The sequence below is a fragment of the Centruroides vittatus genome, unplaced genomic scaffold, assembly GCF_030686945.1.
Source record: "Centruroides vittatus isolate TY-2023 unplaced genomic scaffold, ASM3068694v2 contig_364, whole genome shotgun sequence".
Classification (NCBI taxonomy): domain Eukaryota; kingdom Metazoa; phylum Arthropoda; class Arachnida; order Scorpiones; family Buthidae; genus Centruroides; species Centruroides vittatus.
In genome coordinates, this window is record NW_027122188.1 from 1900584 (window position 1) to 1923219 (window position 22636).

Sequence of the window (22636 nt, forward strand, 5' to 3'; positions counted from 1 at the left end):
TTTGTCTAGGATTTTGTTGTGCATACGGTTAAGTATAGTATTTATATTGTAATCAGCGCCATATTTATTTTTATGCTTACTAGCTTTTTAATTGAATTATGAACACAAAGGTAGGATTTTAATTAATTATGATATTTTATTAACATAAAGATTTATTAAAACACACCAGGAGACAATCATATTGAAAGCCAGCAAAAATCAAACTGAGAAATATTGTATTCATCATAGATAATTTTTTTATTTTTATTTATTTAATTTATTATTAATTTACTTAATTATACAAAGGAAATTAGAATGATAATGAACCAAGCACACAAAGTTCCACATGAAGCAGTTTCACATAAATTTAGTTATGTTTTTGCATTCAGAATGGTAATGGTATAAATCTGAGTTGTAATTAAGCATGAATAAACTTACAAATTTTTGATGTTTAGGTTAAATTTAGTGCTCATTATAGTATTACATTTAACATTTAATTGTTATATCATACAGTTAGTGAGCATGACTGATTGTTTGAACTTGAAAATAATTTTTTTAATATACTAGTTATAAGTAAAGATTATTGTAAGTTAGAGATTGACTATATTCAATTTTTAATTAGAACATTATGACAGTTCTCATCATACATAATTTGTGTTCATTTGTAATTTAGATACATTGTTTACAGTTATTTTTTAAACGTTGTTTATAATTATTTAATTTTGTAAATTATTTCATTATTTTTAGAGACCTAATATGGCTCCAAATGAAATGAATTCTGCTTTACTAAGTGCTCTAGTGATGCTTAGAGCTCATTACCAACAATGTCATGTAATTGCTGTTCGTCAAAAACAAGATGTAAGTTTTTTCATATTAATTGGTTTAACTTGATGATAAAATTAATTTTGAAGGCTGATTTGAAAATTTATTTTTATTATTACGTTAACTCAAAGAATGTCGAATTTAAGCCTTTGTATTTAAATATTAAATATAAAAACTTAAGATTTTTTAAATTAACGTAATAGTTTGAATTTGAATTCCTAATGAAGATATGGAAATAGCAGGAAAAGGAAATTATAAAAAAGTTGAATGTAAAACTACAATTAATAAGCAAGATACAGAAACTTTAGTCAGTAGCTTGGAAATATTTAGTCAGGTGAATTATTATAATGGAAATTTTATGAAATGTAGAAGAAAATAATACAAATTAATTAAATTAGCTGAATTAATCTGTATATTACTTTTTAATTTTTTATTTAAATACAATTTGTTGAGTTCTTTTTTATTTTAATAATATTACCAAGACCATTGAAAAAAATCTGTTAAAGAATGGGTAGTCCATTTATTACTTGTAAATTTTAAGTAAAAGGATTCGCAAAAAGTACATTACGTACATGATGAGGAAGAAGAGAGTTGAGGCATTGTCTACATGGACTTTTTTTAATGATATTAGTGGTGTATGAATTTGTTCTTATAAACCTACTTAGTAATCTTGTGAATTAAACTATCAGAAAATATTTGCAGAACTTTTTAAATCATTTTGTCAATATCGGGTGGTCTTGAACTAATACAGTACCTAGTAATTGATACTAGTATACGTAATTAAAGAAGGATGAGGTTTGCCAAAAGTACATTTGTACAGAACAGGGAGGGAAGGGATCAGAGATGGTTTCAAAAACCTTATACACAATTAATGGATGGCTCCAAGCTAAAATTTTAATTCTAGTTATAATTATTTTAATGCTTTATTTTTCTCCAAGAAATTGTGTTATAAATAAGTATAATTAATTGTCAGATTAGCTTTTGATCAATTGAAGAATCATACAACTATACAGCTATTATTGCCTTTGAAATGTTTCTTTAGATTAGAAAATTGTTATAGGAAGAATTAAATAATTAGAAGCAATTGAAAAATTATTATGAAACAAAAAAAATAAGTTCTTTAAAATTAAACCAGTCAAAATCTTTGACCCGTAATTCATAATCATCATATGGTGAAAATTGTGGTATTCTTGCGTGTAGAGAAAACAAATTAATTAATGTGTGAATAAATTATTTATTGATATTTTTAATAACTTTTTCCTGACATAAAAAAATTATTTTTTCAGTACTTAAGAACAATTAATTGAAATTATTGAAATGTTTATAGCACTATAAAACTGTCAGTATAATTAGCAGTGTATAATAATTACACATGCATATTTTTAAGAAATTTTAAAAATTAAGCTATTTTCAATGATTAGAACAATCATTAATAATTTTTTTTTTTTTTTTGTTATATGAATACTTATTGAATTTCAAAAATAAGTCATGGTTGAATCTTTTTGCATAAATTGCTATTTTTTATATATTTATTGGAATGGATTCATATGGGTATGGATGGCTAATAGATAATATCTTTTGTTATGTGCATATTTGTAATTATCGCAGCCTAACTTTTATAGATTATTAATAATTAATAAGGATAGTATAAATATGAATGTGGGTCTAACTTAGATAAAATACCAAAATGTTAGATTATATAACATAGAAATATAAATTGGAATGTCAGTTTAATGTTTGGTTTAGTTTGGTTTTGATGGGCTACAACAACACAACACACGGGTGACCTGCCAAGAGGATTTTCTATGAGAAACTGGCCTCAATTTAACTGTTACAAACAGGAAGAAAATCGGAAAATTCCGTGTAGCCTGCTCATTAGTGAGGAGTGAACCCACAGCTAATTACCAGTATTCACTGGTTTTGTCCACTTGTCTACTGGTGGGCTACTTCAATTTAAAGACCATATTGATTATAGAAACATATTGAAAGCTAGATTGTTGATTTAGATTGAACAAGTAGGAACAAAAAAACCTAATACATTGCAACCCAACAGTTCATTGTGCATTTTACATAAAGTTTCTTTAGGAGTTTGGACTGTATGAAAAAAGAAAAACTACAAACTCTTAACATGTTAACTGCTGGCTGTAATATATTTTGCATTTTTTCAAACCAACTGTAATATGATATTTTGCGTCTTTACAGGCCACAATGAGAAATTTGATATTTAATATTTTATTATAATACAAATAGAAGGGTGGTTATATAACACTCGGTAGAGTGAAGATTAAAAAATACATCAACGACGACTGGCTGTCATATGGCCTCAAACCGGAGACTATAAGATCATGGGCTATTTAATATTAATTACTTTAATTATTCTCTTTTGTTACATATAAACTAGTTTTCGATATTTTTTCTTTTTTAACTATTAAAAAAACACTATCAGATATAAAATAGTTTTTTATTTAAAAACAACTTTACAACCGCTGGCCTTCGAACCACTTCATGAGGCCAGCAGTTGAAACCAACTTCATAGATGTCCACAAGAGGCCACCACTAGGTTGTAAAAGAATGTCTTACGAAGCCAGGATAATTTAACCTTGAGTGAAACTACATTGGTTATACGACAACAGGCTGTCGGATGGCTCTGTGCAGCCCTAATTAGTATGTTGGCCAGCATGTCGGATGGCAGTTAATGTGTTAAGGGAAAGAGCCAGACATTATCTGATTTCAAAAAGATAAACTCAGATGAACAAGTCTTCCAAAAGGCTGCTCACTTATAAATGAAATGCAGAGAAGTCTTATGAGCAGAGCTACAGAAGTGACAAAAAAAAAAAAGATGACTGAGTCAAGTGTCACTTGACATAAATGTTTGTGACTAATTTTGGCTACATTTGCAATGCCAGTATCATTCCTACAAATGCACAAAAATCTTCAAAAAACAAAGTAGAAAAATGCCTAGCACTGCATTAAAGAAGACAATTTTCTACATTGGGCAAGATGACTGGATTATTTTCAGTCGTCATACCAAAATTTAAAAAGACATTTAATAAATACCAAGAGCTGGTTTGGGATTACCTAAACAATTTAAGTATTTTGCTCGGGAAATAAATTCTTCACTTGAATTGCTACTAGGCAAATAAGATCAGAAAGCATTTATCAAAGTTAAATTGAAATAATATGCTGTCAGAGTAATTCAAAAAGATATCATTTTCAACATATCTCTCACCAAAGACAAAAGATTTATATAACAGGTATCCAGAAAAAAATCCATACAAAATATCTCAAGCTCTAGCCTTACAGCCAATATTTTTAATTATATTTGCACATGCTATTATTTGAAATGCTGTAAAACATTCTAGAATCTTTTCTGTATTGAATTTTCTGCTTCTTTCAAAATTGCAATGAAAGAAGATGCTTTATGCCTAAAAATGTGTACCTTTTACACATTAACTAAAACATTAGGAAAAAGTTTAACTGTTTCGCAAATGAAGGAATTTTAAAATGAACTATATATTACATTCTCCAATATTTTAAGAGTGAATTACCACCACAGAGAAGAAAGAATTTTTACTTTTCCTAATAAAAGATTTCTAACAAAAACCAAATTGAAAGGATTGAAGAGGACATTTGACAAGGGTTTTAATTCAATCTGTAGCCATGAAACCGAAAATTTTATGTAGTTGCCTCCATGAGACTTTGAAAACAAAAACACACATTAAATATTCAAAAGGAGGAGAGAATTCTAGGCATAGATGAAGTGTGGAAGGTTATTGCAAAAATTCTTCATTTTGGATAATTAATTTTATTTCATCATCTTATACTTAATGGTAATGGTGAACTTTACACCAGTAATACCTCCTCTACTCCTACCAATGTAATGTTTCCAAGAAAAAGAAATTTGAAGGCAAAGTTTTATTTTGGATTGCAGTAGGACTGAAAGGATTGAATCAAGCCTTAATTTTGCTATTAATGCTCAATGATATTTAAATAAATACATATAATGTTGCCTGATTCCATACATTTGAAAGAACTATTCTCAAGCAGAATATATTTTCTGGCTAGATCGAGCAAGTTTCCAGTACACCAAAACCATACTGGATACCAAAACCTGCAACAAGAAAATTTTACCTTTATCAAAAAAGGGGACAACCCTTAAATATGAAAGATTGCAAATCAAAGATTTTTTGGCATTTCTTGAGAAAATTTCTTGAGTCATTTACAAAAAGGGATGGAATACAAAAGAACACAAGTTTGTGAGAATATGGGGGCATAGGGTCAGTTCCCTAAATGCCACTTATGCATCGAGTTGGTAAAACTCGCTCACTTTGTCTTTTGGAGGGCTTTAATCAAGTGGCAAGGGGGTGGACAAGTCAATAGGTGTCCGATTTCCAAATTAGACAGGCAGACAGGTTTTAACAGATAACTAAATAAAAGTTTAATAAACATCTAAATCTAGAATACAGGAGGATATACAGAGCTATATGTGGTTAAATGCAGTTACACTATTATATTTTACAAAAGGATAGCAACTAATACTATCTATGCTGCATGCCTAAGGTCCTTGTTCCACAGAGAGAGTTTACAGGCCCCTAACAAAATACCTCTAGGTGAGAGTGGAGAGCCGATAAGATGAACGTCGCTTGTATGGAAGCTTGGAGCTGTCAAATGTCTCTCAGTTGGAGTTTTCTCCTTTTGCTGGGTCAGTGGAGGTCTGGGAGACTAGAATGGCACATTCACAATTATAACTTCCTGTGATGATCGCCCTGAGCTTCCAGTAGTTCTGCCTTTTATGTCATTATTGTGGGAAATGAGTCACATGATGGTCCGTTGTTTACGATGACCACCCTGAGGGTGTGATATGACTTGCAATTTTGGAGAGTCATTTCGTAACGGACCGCCTTCATTTTGCAACAACATGTTAACTTTCCCACTTGGTTGTTGACATCTGAGACAACATCCAATCCGATGCTATGCGATGAGTTTTTTCTATTGGTGGATGTTTATAATTCGAAAAAAACATTTAACATTTATTTTAGAATTTTCCTAAAATTCGCAAACTCACAAATTGGTTTATCAGTCACATAAGTACTGTCTGAAAAATGTGAATTAAAGTATGGAAACTAACATTTTACATCCAAAGTTGAATCAACTGCATTCAATGTAGAATTCCAAAATAAAAGATAATGTACAACTTTTTCATCACCTTTCAAATGACTACTAAGTTCATAGTTTTCGTTTTACCAAGGTAAAAACTACGTTACACAAATTTGTGCAGTTTTTCCAAACATCCAAATTTGTGCAGTTTTTCCAAGCATCCTTGATTTAAAGCATAATTATTTGTTACATTTGACCTATAAACTACCTTCCTACCTTCAGCTTAAATCAAAGAAGGAAGAAATGGAAGGCTGAACAGAATTTCAAAGCTATCAAAATTAAATTGCATTTACACAGAAAACTTGCTTTGCTATTATTGGTGCCATATCAATGATTTGGCACCAATAACAGCAGGCTTTTCAGCTTATTCTTTGATTTTTTGCAAAGTTCTTTATGCCATCAAATTAGGACAATGTAAGTAACCTTCATTCATCAATAATCATCATAAAAATCTAAAGAAGAAAATTAGGTTGCAGATCCTTAAGATTTACCAAGAGTACATCCAGAACCAGAAGATACACATGACTTTGTCAAACTACATCAAGATACTTGATAGATGAAAACTGTATTCTTTTACCTCAGATGAATGATTTAGTGAATCTTCTGTCCTTTAGCAAGTCAAAAAAAGAAAAAAAAAAAACAAAAATTACAATTTTGACAAGACTTAACCTTAAGCTACACTAGCTAGCACCAGTTCAGAACAAAAGCAGGTCTGAAGTTATACTGAGAGATATAATTATTAAAAAGATAATATGTTAATTTATTTAATCATAAAACTTTTATATCAAGAGTAAAAGATTACTAAATAATGGTTTATTTAACTGCTTTTTTTTAATCCAAGTATAATCTTCAGCAGGAGTTTTTTTCCAAATTTTTCAGACTATAATTGTAACAATCATTCAACCTTGTTAACATGTTTTTTAAAAATAAATTTTTCTGCTGTTTTGTTTGGATAATTGATTTTGTAAGCTAATCCTAAACATAAGCTGATCATTTTTTAAAAGTTTGGAATAAAAATATTTAAATGGAAACTTTAATTAGAAAATAATTTAGTTGAGTTACTTTATTTATAATAATCATATATATTAAGTAGTAAATGCTAAAATATTTTTCTCATTATAATTTCAAGATGAATGAATAAAAACAGAATATTTCACTAGCTTTTTCTAACTTGCAATTTTGATTATCAGAGTTCATTCATTTATAATATTGTAATTAAATTTTGTTTTTCAATACTCCATTTTGTAATAAGTGTACTCTGAAGTTATGTCCAATGAAAATCACTTAAGTCAAATTTGCATAAGTCGGGGTACAATTTTGCATATAAATGCATATAAATTTTGTTTAATTGTGACCAAGGACTACCATATTTTACGGACTATAAGACACACTTTTTTCTTCAAAAAATTGCCTCCAAAATTCAGGTGCGTCTTATAGTCCATATAATGTCTTATAGTCTGTAAAATACAGTAACAAAAACACTAATTTAGAAGAAAAATATTTAATAAAATTGCAGTTCTTTATACATATTAATACAAAATATTAAAAAAATAAATGAGTTACTTAAAAAAGTTATTTCAATGTCGATGGCTTCATAAAACCATCTGATGACACAATGCATTCTTCATTGGAGTCTGTTTTCTAAAATTTTTAAGCCCTTTTCAATTGAGCTGAGATTTTCTGTCAAGCTTGCAATTGTCATGTGCTTTTCTAGTGGAACTGGGTTTGAAGTGTCAGATATTTCCATTACATTTTGCTCACGCTTCTCTATGAGCTCATCAATTTTTAGCTGCTGACTATGTGAATCCAACAGCTTGTTGACATCGTCACCTTTGACTTCCAAATCTAATTGCCTGACAAGATTAACAACTACTTCTGTCACATGAGCAACATGATCAGTTTCTAGCATTGTTTCCATCTTGTTTTTGAAAAAAAAATGGACAAAGTTTCTTCCAGACATCATTCAATGTGTTTTTGGAAATTTCATCCAAAGATTTTCTAATAATTCTTATAGTATCTAAAAGATTGAATTGTTTTCAAAAATCTTTAACAGATATCTCACTGTTTTCTCTCATAGCTTCATTCAGATGTGCAAACAAATGCCTAATGTAGTAAGCCTTGAATGTTTTGATAACTTCCTGGTCCATCAGTTGAAGCAAGATTGGTTGTGTTTGGAGGAAAAAAACAACTTTTACACATGGGTCGAAATCAATTAGGGTGGCAGAAGAGTGACCAGGTGCATTGTCAATGAGAAGCATCATTTTAAGGCTGGCAATAATGTTTGACTTCAGGTATGAAGTGGTGACCAAATCAGCCCTGAAAAATGGAAGCTGTCATCTAAGCTTTATGATTTGATTTCCAAATCACTGGTAAAGCTAATTTTAGATGTATTTTTTTTAAGGCTCTTGGGTTTTTGGAGCAGTTAAGAGAGGTTTTAACTTGCAGTCACCAGCTGCATTCCCACTAACCATCACTGTAAATTGGTCATTAGAAACCTTAAAGTCTAGAAAGTTTTTTCTTCATGTGCAATAAAAGTTTTTTTAGGCATCTTCTTCCAGAACAAGTCAGTCTCATCCACATTAAGTACAGTTTCACTGCTGTAGTCGCTTTCTTCTACATAGCCTTCAGGTGTCTCAGGAAAAGAAGACACAGCTTCTTTATCCACACTTGCCACCTCTCCACTCTCTGCGATGCTGTGCCAATCACAGTGAGTTTTAAATTGGTTGAACCAACTGTTACTAGCGATAGTTTTCATCCTTGCCTGCCATAGTTTGGACTCCATAGTTTTTTAAGGGTTTAGAAAACGTTTAACAAAACAATCTTAACTTTCGTGGATTGTAGGATTGTAATCATGCACTTAGAGTTTGTGCAAAATGCATCCAATGCATATCACAGTAAGAGAAACACTGAAGATAGCAAGTGGCAGCATTGCCAAATGAAAAAATCAAGAACTGCATAACTCAGAGTTCGCGTAATTCGGGGTATTACTGTATTGAAAATGCAAAAATTTCTTTTCCAAAATATATGACTTTGAAATTATCTGAATTTTTTCTGTGATTTATTATTATTATTATTACATTATTTAAAAAATTTTTGAATTTACTTTACTTTAAATATTTCTTAAATTTATATTTTTAAATTTAACTGAATTAATAATAATCTGATTTTTAACAGTATATGGCTCGAAACGAGACCGCTCCAGTGCAGTTAAATGAATATCTCTCAGCCCTAAATGTGTCTATTCAACAATTAACTCAAGTTCTGCAGACAATAAGAGCTCAGGTATCACTAAAAATAAAATCCTTAAAAATATGAAGACATTTTAGTTTTTAATTATTATTTTAAAATAAATAATCAATATAGTTAACAGTGATTATTTAAAAATATGTAATTAATATATTTTAATGTTAATTATATTTTTTTGAATAACTAATTATTTGTTACCATTGAATTATTAAATACATAATTATTAGGATTCATTAGCATTGTATTAATTACTATAGAAGAAAAAACAAACATATATTTTTTCTTATATTTTATAGAAACCTTTTTGTTTTCATTCACTTTCTTATCCAAAAAAAAAAAAAAACCTATTGTCAAGTTCTTTCTAACTGTAATAGGCTCTGAATATATAAAGTGTGAATTAATAGTTCTTATAATAAGTGTTTTATAGTGTAAATTTTACTAAGTAATCACTTGTCCTATCTTTTGTTACATTCCTCCCGTGACAATTTAGTCATTGTCCTATTCTTCTGACACTGCTTTATAGATGATTGTAGTATACAAGTTCACTTAACTGGACAGAATTTGTGCAAAAAAAAAGGTATTACTGGAAACTAGATCAGTCCTAACAAAACAAAAGAAAATATATACATTTAGTACGAAGCTAAAACTAGTAATATTTGCCAGATATAATCATTCACTTTTATAACCACTTAAAAGGGTTTTTTGTACAAATAAACTGAAATGTTATGTCCTTCAAATCTGACATTCATCTTAGCTCAAGAATTACTCAGAAGACCATTTTATTCTCAGATATTTTTAGATCAGTCACTTGTTACTGTGGTTGATTTTGGAGAGTCCTAAATATTGGTGTAAACTGTTAAGGTTTAAGGGATCGTCAAGAAAGCAGTTTCTTTTTTAAGTTTTTTATTAACCGTATATTACATAACAACTTACCTCAACCATGTGATCCTCGTGTGCATTGTTGCCAAGAGGCTTAAATAATAGTAATTATAAAATTTTGTGTTTTTCTTTTAACATACCCTCCTAATTATAAAATTTTTAAATAGTATTTATTTATTTATTTTTTTAATTGTATGAATAAATGGTTTTGCATTAAACCATTTAACAAGTCATGAACTTTAAGATTCATTTAACAAGGTTCAAACAAAAACTTATTTCTAAATTTCTCAAACTTAGCTGATGCAAATGGTTTAGTGAATATATCTGCCACTTGTTCTGTTAATGGACAATAAGTAATTTCTATCTATCCTTCTGACACCTTTCCACAAATAAAGTGGTACCTGTCAATATGTTTCCTTCTTTTATTTAGTTGTCTACAGTGGATGATCGGTTAATGAACATAACATAATATATTCCAAGACTTTGTTCACTATCCAAATTTTTCATTAATGAATTATCGATTTACCATAGGTTTTTATGGGAATTTGATTACCGTATTTTACGGACTATAAGACGCACTTTTTTTTCAAAAAATTGCCTCCAAAATTAAGGTGCGTCTTACAGTCCGTAAAATACAGTAATTCGTTCTGGAGACTCCAAAAAATAAAAAATATAAATAAATGTAGTAAGAAAGTATATATGGAATAATAAAAATACATATATACAGTCTTGCATTTATATTAAATGTTTTTTTTTTGTTTGTGGGGCTTAAAGAATCTGTCTAATGTCGATTGCTTTTCTCTCTTCTTCAGGATTTTTCAGAAGTAATTAATAGCATTGTAATTGTAGAGATCTCCAAGCCTATTAACCTCTTTCTGGTTTGGATGTCCGTTGTTCTGACATCCTCCCACTTTCTCAAAAGATCTTTAATTGCTTGAGACTTCTTGATATATCTTTCATAATTAAGACTGTGTTTACTATAGACCTGTTCAAGCCATACTGCCTAGCAACATCAGACATCTTCTGCCCACTCTCTACCTTGGCTATTATCTCTTGCTTGGTTTCTATGGTGAGCACAGTTCTTGACACTCCACTCTTTTTATGTTCCATAATATTATCAGTTTTTTTTTAAATTATAAGTTCAGAAAAGCACTTACAAAAATTCAGAGAACAGAAATCAACTAGTGCACAAAAAATTATTTAAATGCAAGGCCCAGATGAAGCTACCAGGTAGCTTAATAAAGAAAGTCTGTTTTCTTTAAAAACCTTTTTTTCCTCAATTCTTGCATAAATTCTTAAACCAGTATAATTGTCCTATTAATAATTAATGTCCATGTTGACAAAAAAATATATAATAAGGAAATAAAGGACAGTAAGGCAATAATAATCTCATAGTTTATTTCACATTCATTATGTCTCGATTGGTTGGATTGTCCAAGTGACTGCTGCCTACACTTGCTGCAAATGCTATATCAGATCTTGTTTTATTTACCTCATAGAGCAGGCTTCCAACAGCCTCTCTGTAAGTTGCCATTTTGATTCTTGAAAATACACTTATCTGTCTTACAAGCAGTTAAGTCTTTGGATTCCAGGTATGTTGCAAATCTCTCATTCCATTTAAGATGAGTTTGCTTCAATCCATAAAGTGACCTTTTCAATCGACATACCTTGTCTGCAACATTGAAGCCTTTTGGCAGTTTCATATATATTTTTGTGTTTTACAAGGACTATTTTATACTACCAGCGACATGTAGCCTACAAAGGTCAGTCGCCGAAAAAGTGTATTGTCTAGGAACATAGAAAATAAGTGTGATCCCTTTTGGGCAGATTTCGTCTCTATTTTTATTGAACAATAATTCTCCATCGGACGAAAAATTTATGGAATTTCATATATATTTCCTCATCTAATTTACCATACAAAAATGCTGCCTTATTATCAAATATTTTTATTGAATAGTGGTGTTTCCCTTCCAGTGAATGTATTATGCATAGCGAGCTTGTTGCTGCCACTGGGCTGTGAAAATTTCACTACAGTCAATTCCCTTCTGTTACCACTAAACATGCCTTATGAATACCATCATTTTTGATTTTCAACAACCATTTGCAATTCAGGATATTTTTTTCCTTCAGCTTTGGGCTTGTCAACTAATTCCCAAGTCTCATTTTTAATCAATGCCTGTTTTCCTTTTCAATTGCTTCTCTCCAGCTAGGGCTTTTTACTACTACTTTGTGGGAAAGCAGGGCTGTCTCCTATTCATTTATTTTGAAGTCTTCAAAATGTTTTAGTCTTTGCAGTTCACCTTTGTTTTTCAATATGTAGGGACTACTGCTTTTGAATTTTATCACTCTGAGTTTCAGTATCTTCTACAGCAGCACTTTTCCTTTTCTTCTTCCATACATTTACTTTCTTCCACTTTATCCAAACTCAGTATTTCCTTATCTGGGTTTTCTACTGTTTTTTTATTCTTCTTATCTATAATATTAGAAAATACAACATCTCTTGATACTATCACCTTCCTTTTCTCATGATCTCATAGTCTGTATCCATTAGGTGCATATCATACAAATGTTTATTTCTTTGATAGTCAAGTTTCTTCAAGTGACCTAGAACTTTGGCATGTGCTTCACAACCAAACATGTGCAGATGTGATAGATCTGGTTTAACCTTTGTCCATTTTTCAATACGTGTTGTGTCTACAGTCTCTATGGGACTTCTATTCAGAAATTATGCTGCCACACACATTGTTTCTCCTTACATTTCCTTGTTCAAGTTAGAATCAAAAATGAGAGCACTAGCCTTTTCTAATAATTTTCTGTTTAAACTTTCTTCTCATCCAATCAATGTGGCATGTATGGCATTGCGTAGTTTAGTATAATTCCTCTTGATTTACACCAATGTCTTGTCTTATCACTCACATATTCTCCACCATTGTCACAACATAATTTTGATACTTTCAGATTCATGTACACTTCTACTTGAGTGACCTATTCTGTGATGTATTTGAACACTTCACTTTTATTCTTGAGAAGATATACCATACAAAATTGATTGAAATCATCCAGGTATTTTTTTTCATTCCACATGTCCAGTTCAATTGGATCACACAAATCTGTGTACAATCTCAAGAGGTCTGGTGGTTCTCCATTGTTTACTTTTAAATGGGAGTCTAGTCTGTCTTGCTTTTAAACATATTTCACAAACTGAATTTAAATAAGTCATAATCAGATTTAGTCAGATTCGTTTTACTTGACAAATTGATTAGATTTTTCATATTACTTATGCTCAAGTGCCCAAATTTTTTTATGCCAGTTGTCAGTAATAATTTTCCTCCATCAGATGTACCTCTTCTTGATTCAATCTTATAATGTACATTTCATTTTCATCCTTTATTCCTTGGAACACTTTTATACTGTTCTTTGATATAATAATAATTTCCTTTGTAAAAGTAACTTCAAAGTTGTTATTTGTGAAAGCATTAATGGATATCAAGTTTCTACTCAGATTAGGCACGTACAGCACATTCAATACCCAGTTCCTATCTTCAACTGTGCTGATTTCCTTAACAGTCATCAATTCATTTTCCTTTGCAACAGAAACATTTGTTTCAGTATATTCAAATTTATTAAACAGATCCTTATTGTTGCACATAAGTGAGGATGAACCTGAATTGACTAGAAATATGATTTCTTCTTTATTTTTCCAATTAGTTGAACTCTCACTCAAAAAGGACACCTTCTGCTGTGATATATTTTGAGACTTATTTCTGAAGAAAGTCTTTCTCCTTGTGATTATCTTTTCCGCAAGTACAACAAGATCTGCCGGTACCAAAATTCTTCTGTTTGGTTCCAAAATAACATTTGTCATTACTGTGATTATTTCTCTTACACATTGTACAAAATTTGCTACCAATTTCTTTGGGATAATGTCTGGCTAAATGCTGTTTGCTATTACATCTAAAACACCTCCTCTTTTTTGTGAAACGCTCTGAATGCAATGTCTTCCTTTTGGTTTCTTCAGTTATGTTTTGTCTTAATTCTTCTGCTGTCAATCTAACTACCAAGTTCAAAAGGATTTTTTCATCTTTATTTGTCAAATCCCAGGCTGTTTTTTAACATCTTAAACTTGTCCAGAAAAACAGTCAATATCTTAGTTATGAACATTTCTTCATCAATTTCCTGTTTCAAATTTTATAGTATAAATAATAGTTTGCAACTGATTGGTATTTGTCATTACATCGCTGCTTCTATCAAAGGCAAAATTATAAAAGCTTTGTAACAGATTATGTGTCTGTTGATGAGTATCTTTTTCAAATATATTGCACAGCAATTCAAACATTTCCTTAGTGGTTTACTGGTCATTATATGTACGAGAAGACTCTTATCAATCATCAATATTATATATTTTTGCACTTCAGCATCTTTCATTGCCCAAATTGCCTTTTCTTTATCATCCTTAAATTTCATTGTTATGAGTCCAATGACTATAACCATGATACAAGCTGCCTTCAGAAATATAGTTATCTGAAATTTCCATATTGTAAAACACTCCATATCTCTCAGTTGTTGAATACTCTCTAGATTGTCTTTGGCAGCCTTTTTTTTTTTTTGTATTGATACATCTAATAATTGTATTAGCAATTGTAATTCTAAATTTTCATTAAATTAACAATTACAATTTTCAATTTTTACTTATGGACATTCTTTTATATTAATGTTTTGGTTTTACTGGCATATCTTGGGCACATAACCTGTTAAGGTTTGAAGGGATTGACAAGACAGCAGTTTATTTTATTAACTGTATATTACATAAAGACTCGCCTCAACCACATGAACTTCATGCGCAGTGTTGTCAAGAGGCTTAAACACAAAATTTTATAATAATTATTGTGAGATTCTGAAAGTTTTAATAGAAAGTATTCTAAATTTAATTATTATATTTTGATATTTTATAAAAGTTAACAAAATTCAAAGAGAACAAGGAACAAATGTTTCTTGTTTTGAAAGTCAGTTCCTGAGAGAGATCTTATCTCCCATGACTAAGTGGCTGACTAAGACACAAAAGACTCATCACAACACTCATTCAGATGATCTAAAATCTTTCCATTGGAGGAGAAAGGGAGTCTAAAAGAGGGATGCATGCCAAAATCCAGGCACCATTAGCCCATCATCCAGTATCCTCTTCTATTTGAATTGTGTGCCATACTCCCTGGGATTGGAACTTCTGCCCAAAGGACAGAATTGTTATAAGACAAGTTAATAAAGACGTAATATAATAGGTATTGTAAACGCTATCTTAATCTCTCATATTAGAGACATATTTAGGTAATGTCGATAGATAACTGGATTCTTATTATATCTTTTTGTTTGGCATTAATTTAGCTCATTTGTATTCTTTATTATTGTATCTATTAAATTAGTTATTGTTTTATTGTTCAATCGACATATTCAATGACAAAGAATTTGAATTTGGTTGTGAGAACACAACTCCTATTGCATTCTCACAACCTTTCCACTCATCATTTGAAATTAGCCCTCCTTTTTGAGAAGTATTTTAAGTTAAGTTTTATTGTAAGTTAGGACGCAAGATTAAAATAAGTTCTATCTGGACTGGTGTCAGGAATCCTGACAAGATCGCTATCTTATGGTCTTTGATCTTTATATAGAACTAAGCCATCCAGTGACAGTTTGGCCGGGATTTACCATCCTGTAGCCGTTAAATCGTTCAATCATTCATCTTATTGAACCCGGTTCCTCACATTATTTTTTTTAAACATAAACTATGTCACAGATTGTATCTTTACTGAAGAGAGATTGGTGAGAGCTCCAATTCAAAATGCATTTAAATAAAATATCTGAGAATAAAATAGTCTTCTGAATAATTCTTGAACTCGGGTGAATGTCATTTGAAGGATATAACATTTTGGTTTATTTGTCCAAAAAACTCTTTTTTGGGTCATTATAAAAGTGTAAATATATATACAGTAGGGTTTTATTTTCCACAGAATTGATATACACTGATTAATACTTTTATTGCTAGTGAATGGTAGGTTAATCATTATATACTCACAGACAATTTGGACTGTTAACACACAAACACTATTCTGTTATGAGTTTTACTTTTTATTATTTTTTAGTTTATATAGGATAATTGCAGTGGTGCATTATAGCTTCATGAGGCCAGGTAAATTTGAATTAGGAGGCCCCATGTGCAGTGATAATTACAGACATTTTTCTTCAAGAGAATTTTTTGGGGAAATATTTTCTTATAAAAGATTGGTTTGGGCCCCAGGCAATTGCTTTTTTTGCCACTGGATAATTGGATCTCTCTCAGGTTTTTGGCCAGGTAAAATAAATTTTTGCCTATCACTCTTACCATTCTTTATATGTTCTTCACAGTAACATTGTTATTTGTTATGGAGTAATTAGGGTTGCCAGAATATTTTTGCTTGGATCTTTTTTCTTCTTTTATATATTATAATGTCCTCTTTTCTCAATTAAAACTATTTATGAAATACCATATTCAATGACTGCATTAACATACTAGCAATCTTCATGAAAATGTCAGGGAATAACAAAAACCATATGAAAGGAACAGTCAGACATCATGCATGTTAGCTATTTTGATTATACATTGCTTTTTTGATATCAGTCAGCCTGAAATAAATGGAAATTAGTTGGAAATGCAGACATTAGAACAAAATTACATACAAATCAAATTGTAAAAGGTATGAATTCTCCAGAAGGGAATTCTCACAAAGGAATTTATTTTGACTGTCAACCCCTTCAAGAATTTCTCCATTTTTTTTATCAACCCTCTTTTATTTTATTATAATAATAATAAATAAATAATTGGTGAACCCATATTAATCCACATAGAAAATATCTACTTACAGTATGCAAATTTACATCCTCCTGAACTGTTATATACATAACCTATTGCACTAATAATTTTTAATGAACCACTTTCAGTCAACCCCATAAATGTCTTATCAATCCCTGGGAATTGATAAAGATCAGTTTGGGGACCTGATCTTGCACATTGTTCCTATTATGTACTGGTGCTGTGGAAATTAGTTCTCAAAATTTCTAACTTTGACTTCAATTCTAACTTCTTCATAATAGTTCAATATGTATTAATAAAAGTAAACCTACTAAAATTAGAGATGATACAATACTGAATTCTGCTAATAGTGAGGTTGCAGTCAAAATTTTCATCTCTAAAACATGAATGTTGAGTGCTGCCCAACATTTACGTTTTAGAGATGAAAACTTCAGCCTCAACCTCACTAATATAATCCAATACTTGCTTCTATTCATACTCTACAAGTGTTGGTAATAAATGAAAGCCTGAAAGCTCATTGGTTTAGTCAATATTCACTTTGTTCACTAACAGTTTGAAATTTTTAATTCAAATATAAATGTGAGATCTGGAATTCCCTCAGACTCAAAATTGTAATAATTTTCCCTATTATAAACATCCTCGATAGAAAAATTTCTATCCGAGAAAATATGCGTTCCTGGCCGTATAACTGTCAACTATCCATTGTTCTCACGCTGTATACAGATCATCTTGCAACTTAAGTTTATAGTTAACGTCCGAATTCGTCATATATTTTTGGTCCCGGGAACACCTATGACCCAAATCGCCATCAACCATCATATAGATTTAGGCCGATTTTCCCAGCCTAAAACTATAAAAGCCGCTTCTTCCCCCCTCCGGGGAGTCTCTTATTTTCTGCCAGACCAACGCCATCGCAGGTCGTCACTGCTCTGGACCTTAAGTTTTAGCGTCACCGCGCTCAGTTGTGACTTTATAAAAGTGTGCCATTTCCGAATACCTGTATACACTTCTTGGATATCTAAGTGCTAATTCGATAAGGAAACTAATAATGAGATATGAACTGAACCTGTAAGCTCTCTCTCAAACCCTATGCGAATTAGGGAATTAGTCAACTTTTGTAATTCTGTCCTTTGTTTACTTTCAATAAATCTTGTTTTAATGGTTATATGGTGTCCTCTTTGACTCGAATATCGCTTTCGCCTTATTGTCGACCCCATCTCACCTCCCATCCACTCGCCCGACAAGAAGAGTCCCGACTCTCGGGACCGAAATCGTAAACTTAGCCATCTTGACAAGTGAAAGGTCAACAACCTGTTGCCAGAAAGGGGAGATACGACTTCCTCCTACCTCCCTCGATCTCACATAAAGAAATAAAAGTTTGCAAATCGATTCAGGTGCTTTTCAGATCTGGACCCTAGGTAATTGTAATTATCTAGTTTGCATAGCTCTGACTAGCCCTGTTTTTAAGAAAAATAATTTAAAGACTACCTTGAATAAATTTATAATGGTTTAGTCAGGTTGAAAAATCATTATCAACTGTTTGAAATATTGCCAGACCTGGCATGTTGCTTGTCCATTGTCATGCAATAGACCTATCAAATTGGCACACTCCAAAAGTAACAATAACTACATGTCACATGGTCATTGTGACAAATCACATGTGGAGAGGACACTGTCTATTGTCAGGCAGTTTTACAGTGTACCATCATCATGTTTGAATGCGTGTCATGGCAAAATGTGAAGGATGTATATTTAAATATATGGTTAAAGTTTACCTAGGGAACCCCAATGGCCGCACTTCCGGTTGCCATTTTGTTTACTGTACTACTCATGCGTGCTATGTTCAATAACTTATGCAAATTAGTTAGTATTTAGGATTTATTGAAAAAATAATTATTACATTAGTAAATAATAAATGTTTCAAGATTATTTTACAAGTTTCACTAACTATAAAATAAAAAAAATCTTTACTCACATGTTTGACACTTTTTTACATTTCCTTTTCATTTTTTCTCACTTTTATTGGATTTACGATCCTTATCACTAATTTTTCTCTTTTTACTTGATATTTTTACACGTTTTTTAATTTCAACACATGAATCTACTTTTGTTTTTTTACCTTCTTACACTCATCACTTTGTGGAGCAGCTGGAACAGACTCCAGTTCTTTCCATTTCGGCTCAATTCCAGACCCATGATAAATAAAACTCAAATGTTTTATAAAAATTTGAGGTTAATGTTACCTTAGGTACCAAGATGGTGGTTCGTCTCTGATTCCAGCAAGGAAACAGTGGGGACACACGTTCTAACCTAACCTAACCTATTCTAATAAATTACCATAATTATTAGCAACCAAATTATTAGAATAGGTTAGGTTAGTTTGGAACGTGTGTCCCACTGTTTCCTTGCTGGAATCAGAGACGAATCGCCATCTTGGCACCTAAGGTTACATTAACTAAATTTGAAAACGTTCCCCTGCAGATTTCAATTGCCATTTGTGATATTTTTTATACATAAAAGAATACAAATAGGATTTGGACAATTCTTCTTCTACATGTTGCAAATTCAAGAATATTGCAAATTTCACATCACTCGGTATTTTCTTATCTATCGCTAAATCATCAAATCCAGAGTACATTAATCGAGAGAATTGTCCAGAGGTACGATTATTCCAAAATTTTTCCAAATTAATGTCAGTGGTAGCCATTATCTCACAAAAAAAAAGTACTTCTATGAACAGATATTATTATGAGAAAATTATTAAATTTGCTTTCACATTAGAACTGGAATGAATAGAAACTTACCTATTTACTATTAAAAATAACAGAAAGTAACACACACAGGAGTCTTACTGTCATGCAAAAAAAGAAATTTACATACAATAGTGTAATTTGAAAATTGCACCACCTACAATGAATTTCTAATATCACATGCTGTCGAGATTACCGGAAGCGCAGCCATTGGGGTTTCCTAGGTAAACTTTAACAATCAAATATATATATATATATCAGAATATTGGTTTGTAGAATGAACTGATTCAGATATCTGCCTATTGGAATGTTTCGAACATATCAGTTTCAGATTGGTATTGGTTACATCTCTAAATAAAACATTTTATCATCATTATGTGAAACACCAGGCTACTTTTTAGACATAACCTGTACACATGGTGATTGTAATTAAAGTATCCTTTTCAATGCTATCTGAAGGAATATTAGTAGTCCAAATTCATCCAAATTTTGTTGCTGACATTTCTAGACATGTGAAATAAATTTCCACAGGAAAAAATTTAGTTTTAAAACTAAATTTTTGGTGCTATGAGCAGCCAAAAAACAACCTCATTACAACTTATTAAGGCATGCTTGCAACATTTGCACTGTTTTCATTAAACAGCTTCATAAGAAAGGTGCATTCAGGCACAGTCATCATTACTGATTTTCTGTATTGTATTCAGAAATTGACCAAAACTTGTGTTCATTACACTATGTACTTTTTACCACTCACAGCACCATAAGTCCCATAGTGGTGAATTTTGAAATTTTTTTTCCCACGTAAATTTCTTCTGAATGCTCAGAATATCATTATACAAAATATGGATGAGTTTGGACTTCTGCATACGAGTTTGTTCATTTTGGATTTGGAGTCTGTACATTTTTTTACTGACTCCACATACTATTTTTTACTGCCCTACCAAATACATCATATCATTGTCACATATTTACAAGAGCAGATTATGGATATCAATTTCTGACTTTTTCCATGCCTATAAAAAGTATAATATTTCATGACTTTCCACACAAGATAAGTATTTTCCAGGAGTCACCATGTTGAACTACCATAGTTTCTAGTAGTCCTGCAATGACTGTAAACATTAGCATTTCCTATCACATCTCAAAAATATTTGAATTTAAATGAGTTCAGAATCATCTTTGAGAGTGATCATTTTTGGATTCATTACAAGAAGAAAAGTTAATTCTAATTTTAATATATAACATCATAAATCTTAAATGTGGTAAAAGTAAAATTTTTTATAAATTATAAAAATTTTTATTTTTAAATAGTGTAGTAATTTATTTTATATTCTGTATATTAATTAAATTTTCATTATTAAACAGCAGTCACAAATACATCAGGCTCAGCAAGCAGCTGCAGGAATTAGGTTTCGTAATCCTCCGTGGAATCAAAATAATCGAATGAATCATTTGAATAGAGCAAATCAAACACAGGCATATAAAATAACATTAACCAGAGGCACATCATCTCAAGGACAATCACCAGCTTTGGGAATAAATCAGAATGTTCTACAACAAGGACCTCGAGGACCTACTACAATTAACATTCAGTTACTTTCAAACAATCGCGTACCTGTCATAACAACTACTAGCCAAAGACTACCAGTAAATAATGCTCCGTACGCATCATCTGTTTTGAGAGGTCATGCTATTCGACTGGCTGGAAATAACATTTTATTAAACAACAACAACAACAGGACTACTTTTCGTTTTAGTACTCCCGGAAATACAAATGTGCCTCGATTCAACATAGGCAACGGAGTAACAATAACTCCAATATCTAACCCACATCAGTCTCAACACAATCATTCATTTCCACAAGACTCCACTCAAGAACCTGTTATTACTGAAGCAGAAGACTGTGAAAACCCAGTTCCAAAAATCCGGCCACAAAGTTCTCATACATCATCTGTTACCATAACGGAATTAGAATAATATGACAAATTTTTCACGTGAATTAAATGTTTGTATAGTTCTTTCATCTGTGGCACTTAAAACTTCCTCCAGAAATGGATTGAAATCCATTTGTGATGGGAAATAAACCATTCCACAAACACCAAGGAATATCATCAGTTGTAACCTATGTGATGTGTTCTCCCCTTACAAAGACAAGAAGTAAACAATGATAAGTGTTTATTCATTGTAGAAAATGAAATTAATCCTATAGATATATTTGTTTAAAAAAGTTTTGTTTCTGTTTTTTGTTAAGCAAATATTTCAGTATATGAATGACAGTGTGGTGTTTATAAAGCATATAGAAAATATTTTCAATTTTAATTTAATTTAAACAGTATTCAAACACATTAAAATATTTATAAAAGTACATTATATATTTAAGTGTAAAGTCTTGAAAGAGTTTTTCAATTTCAGGTCATTTTCATTTATTAATATTCAGTTAAATATTAAATCAAATGAATATAGCATACTGTGTGAAATATATGAAAAAAAGGTGAAAAGTGGAATATGATATTATTCTGTCATCAAAATAACAATTGTGCCAATTCTATAAGTACAGTTAAGTATAAATGTTTTTTCTGTGTACATATTTATTTTTAAAACATACTTAAACATACATTGTACAAAAATAATCATCATTTCTTTTTTACTTTTGAACATTTAAGTTCAATAGAATAGTGAATACAAGAAACTTTTCCAAATGCCATAACTTGACAAAAATGTTTTAATTTCTGCAGACACCAGGTAGTCATTTTAATCAACATTATTATAGAGTTTATAGATTTTAAAATTGAAATTTTAAATAACAAAACAACAAAAAATAATTCTATAGATTAAGTTGTATAAATATATTTCAGTTTTATTCATATTGACAAATAGAAAAATAGAGTTAACTATTTATTTATAATTCATTAACAATATGTCAATAACAATCATTCCAAATTTTCTGTCTTAAGATAAGTAT

General features: G+C 30.7%; 1 protein-coding gene across 4 annotated transcripts in view; it reads left to right on the forward strand.

Moving 5' to 3' along the window:
* The window catches only part of LOC136975091 (transcriptional regulator ATRX homolog), a 123587-nt gene extending 101617 nt beyond the window's left edge, over window positions 1-21970 (forward strand). For 3 of the 4 annotated variants that reach the window (XM_067270089.1, XM_067270090.1, XM_067270091.1), the window contains exons 25-27: window positions 727-837; window positions 9133-9240; window positions 21040-21970. In XM_067270089.1, the coding sequence (XP_067126190.1) occupies window positions 727-837; window positions 9133-9240; window positions 21040-21651 (831 nt within the window). In that variant the 3' untranslated portion in view covers window positions 21652-21970. Of the gene's footprint in view, window positions 1-726; window positions 838-1004; window positions 1169-9132; window positions 9241-21039 lie in introns of those variants that run through there. The other variant, XM_067270093.1, reaches the window with a different exon arrangement.
* The last annotated feature ends 666 nt before the right edge of the window (window positions 21971-22636 follow it).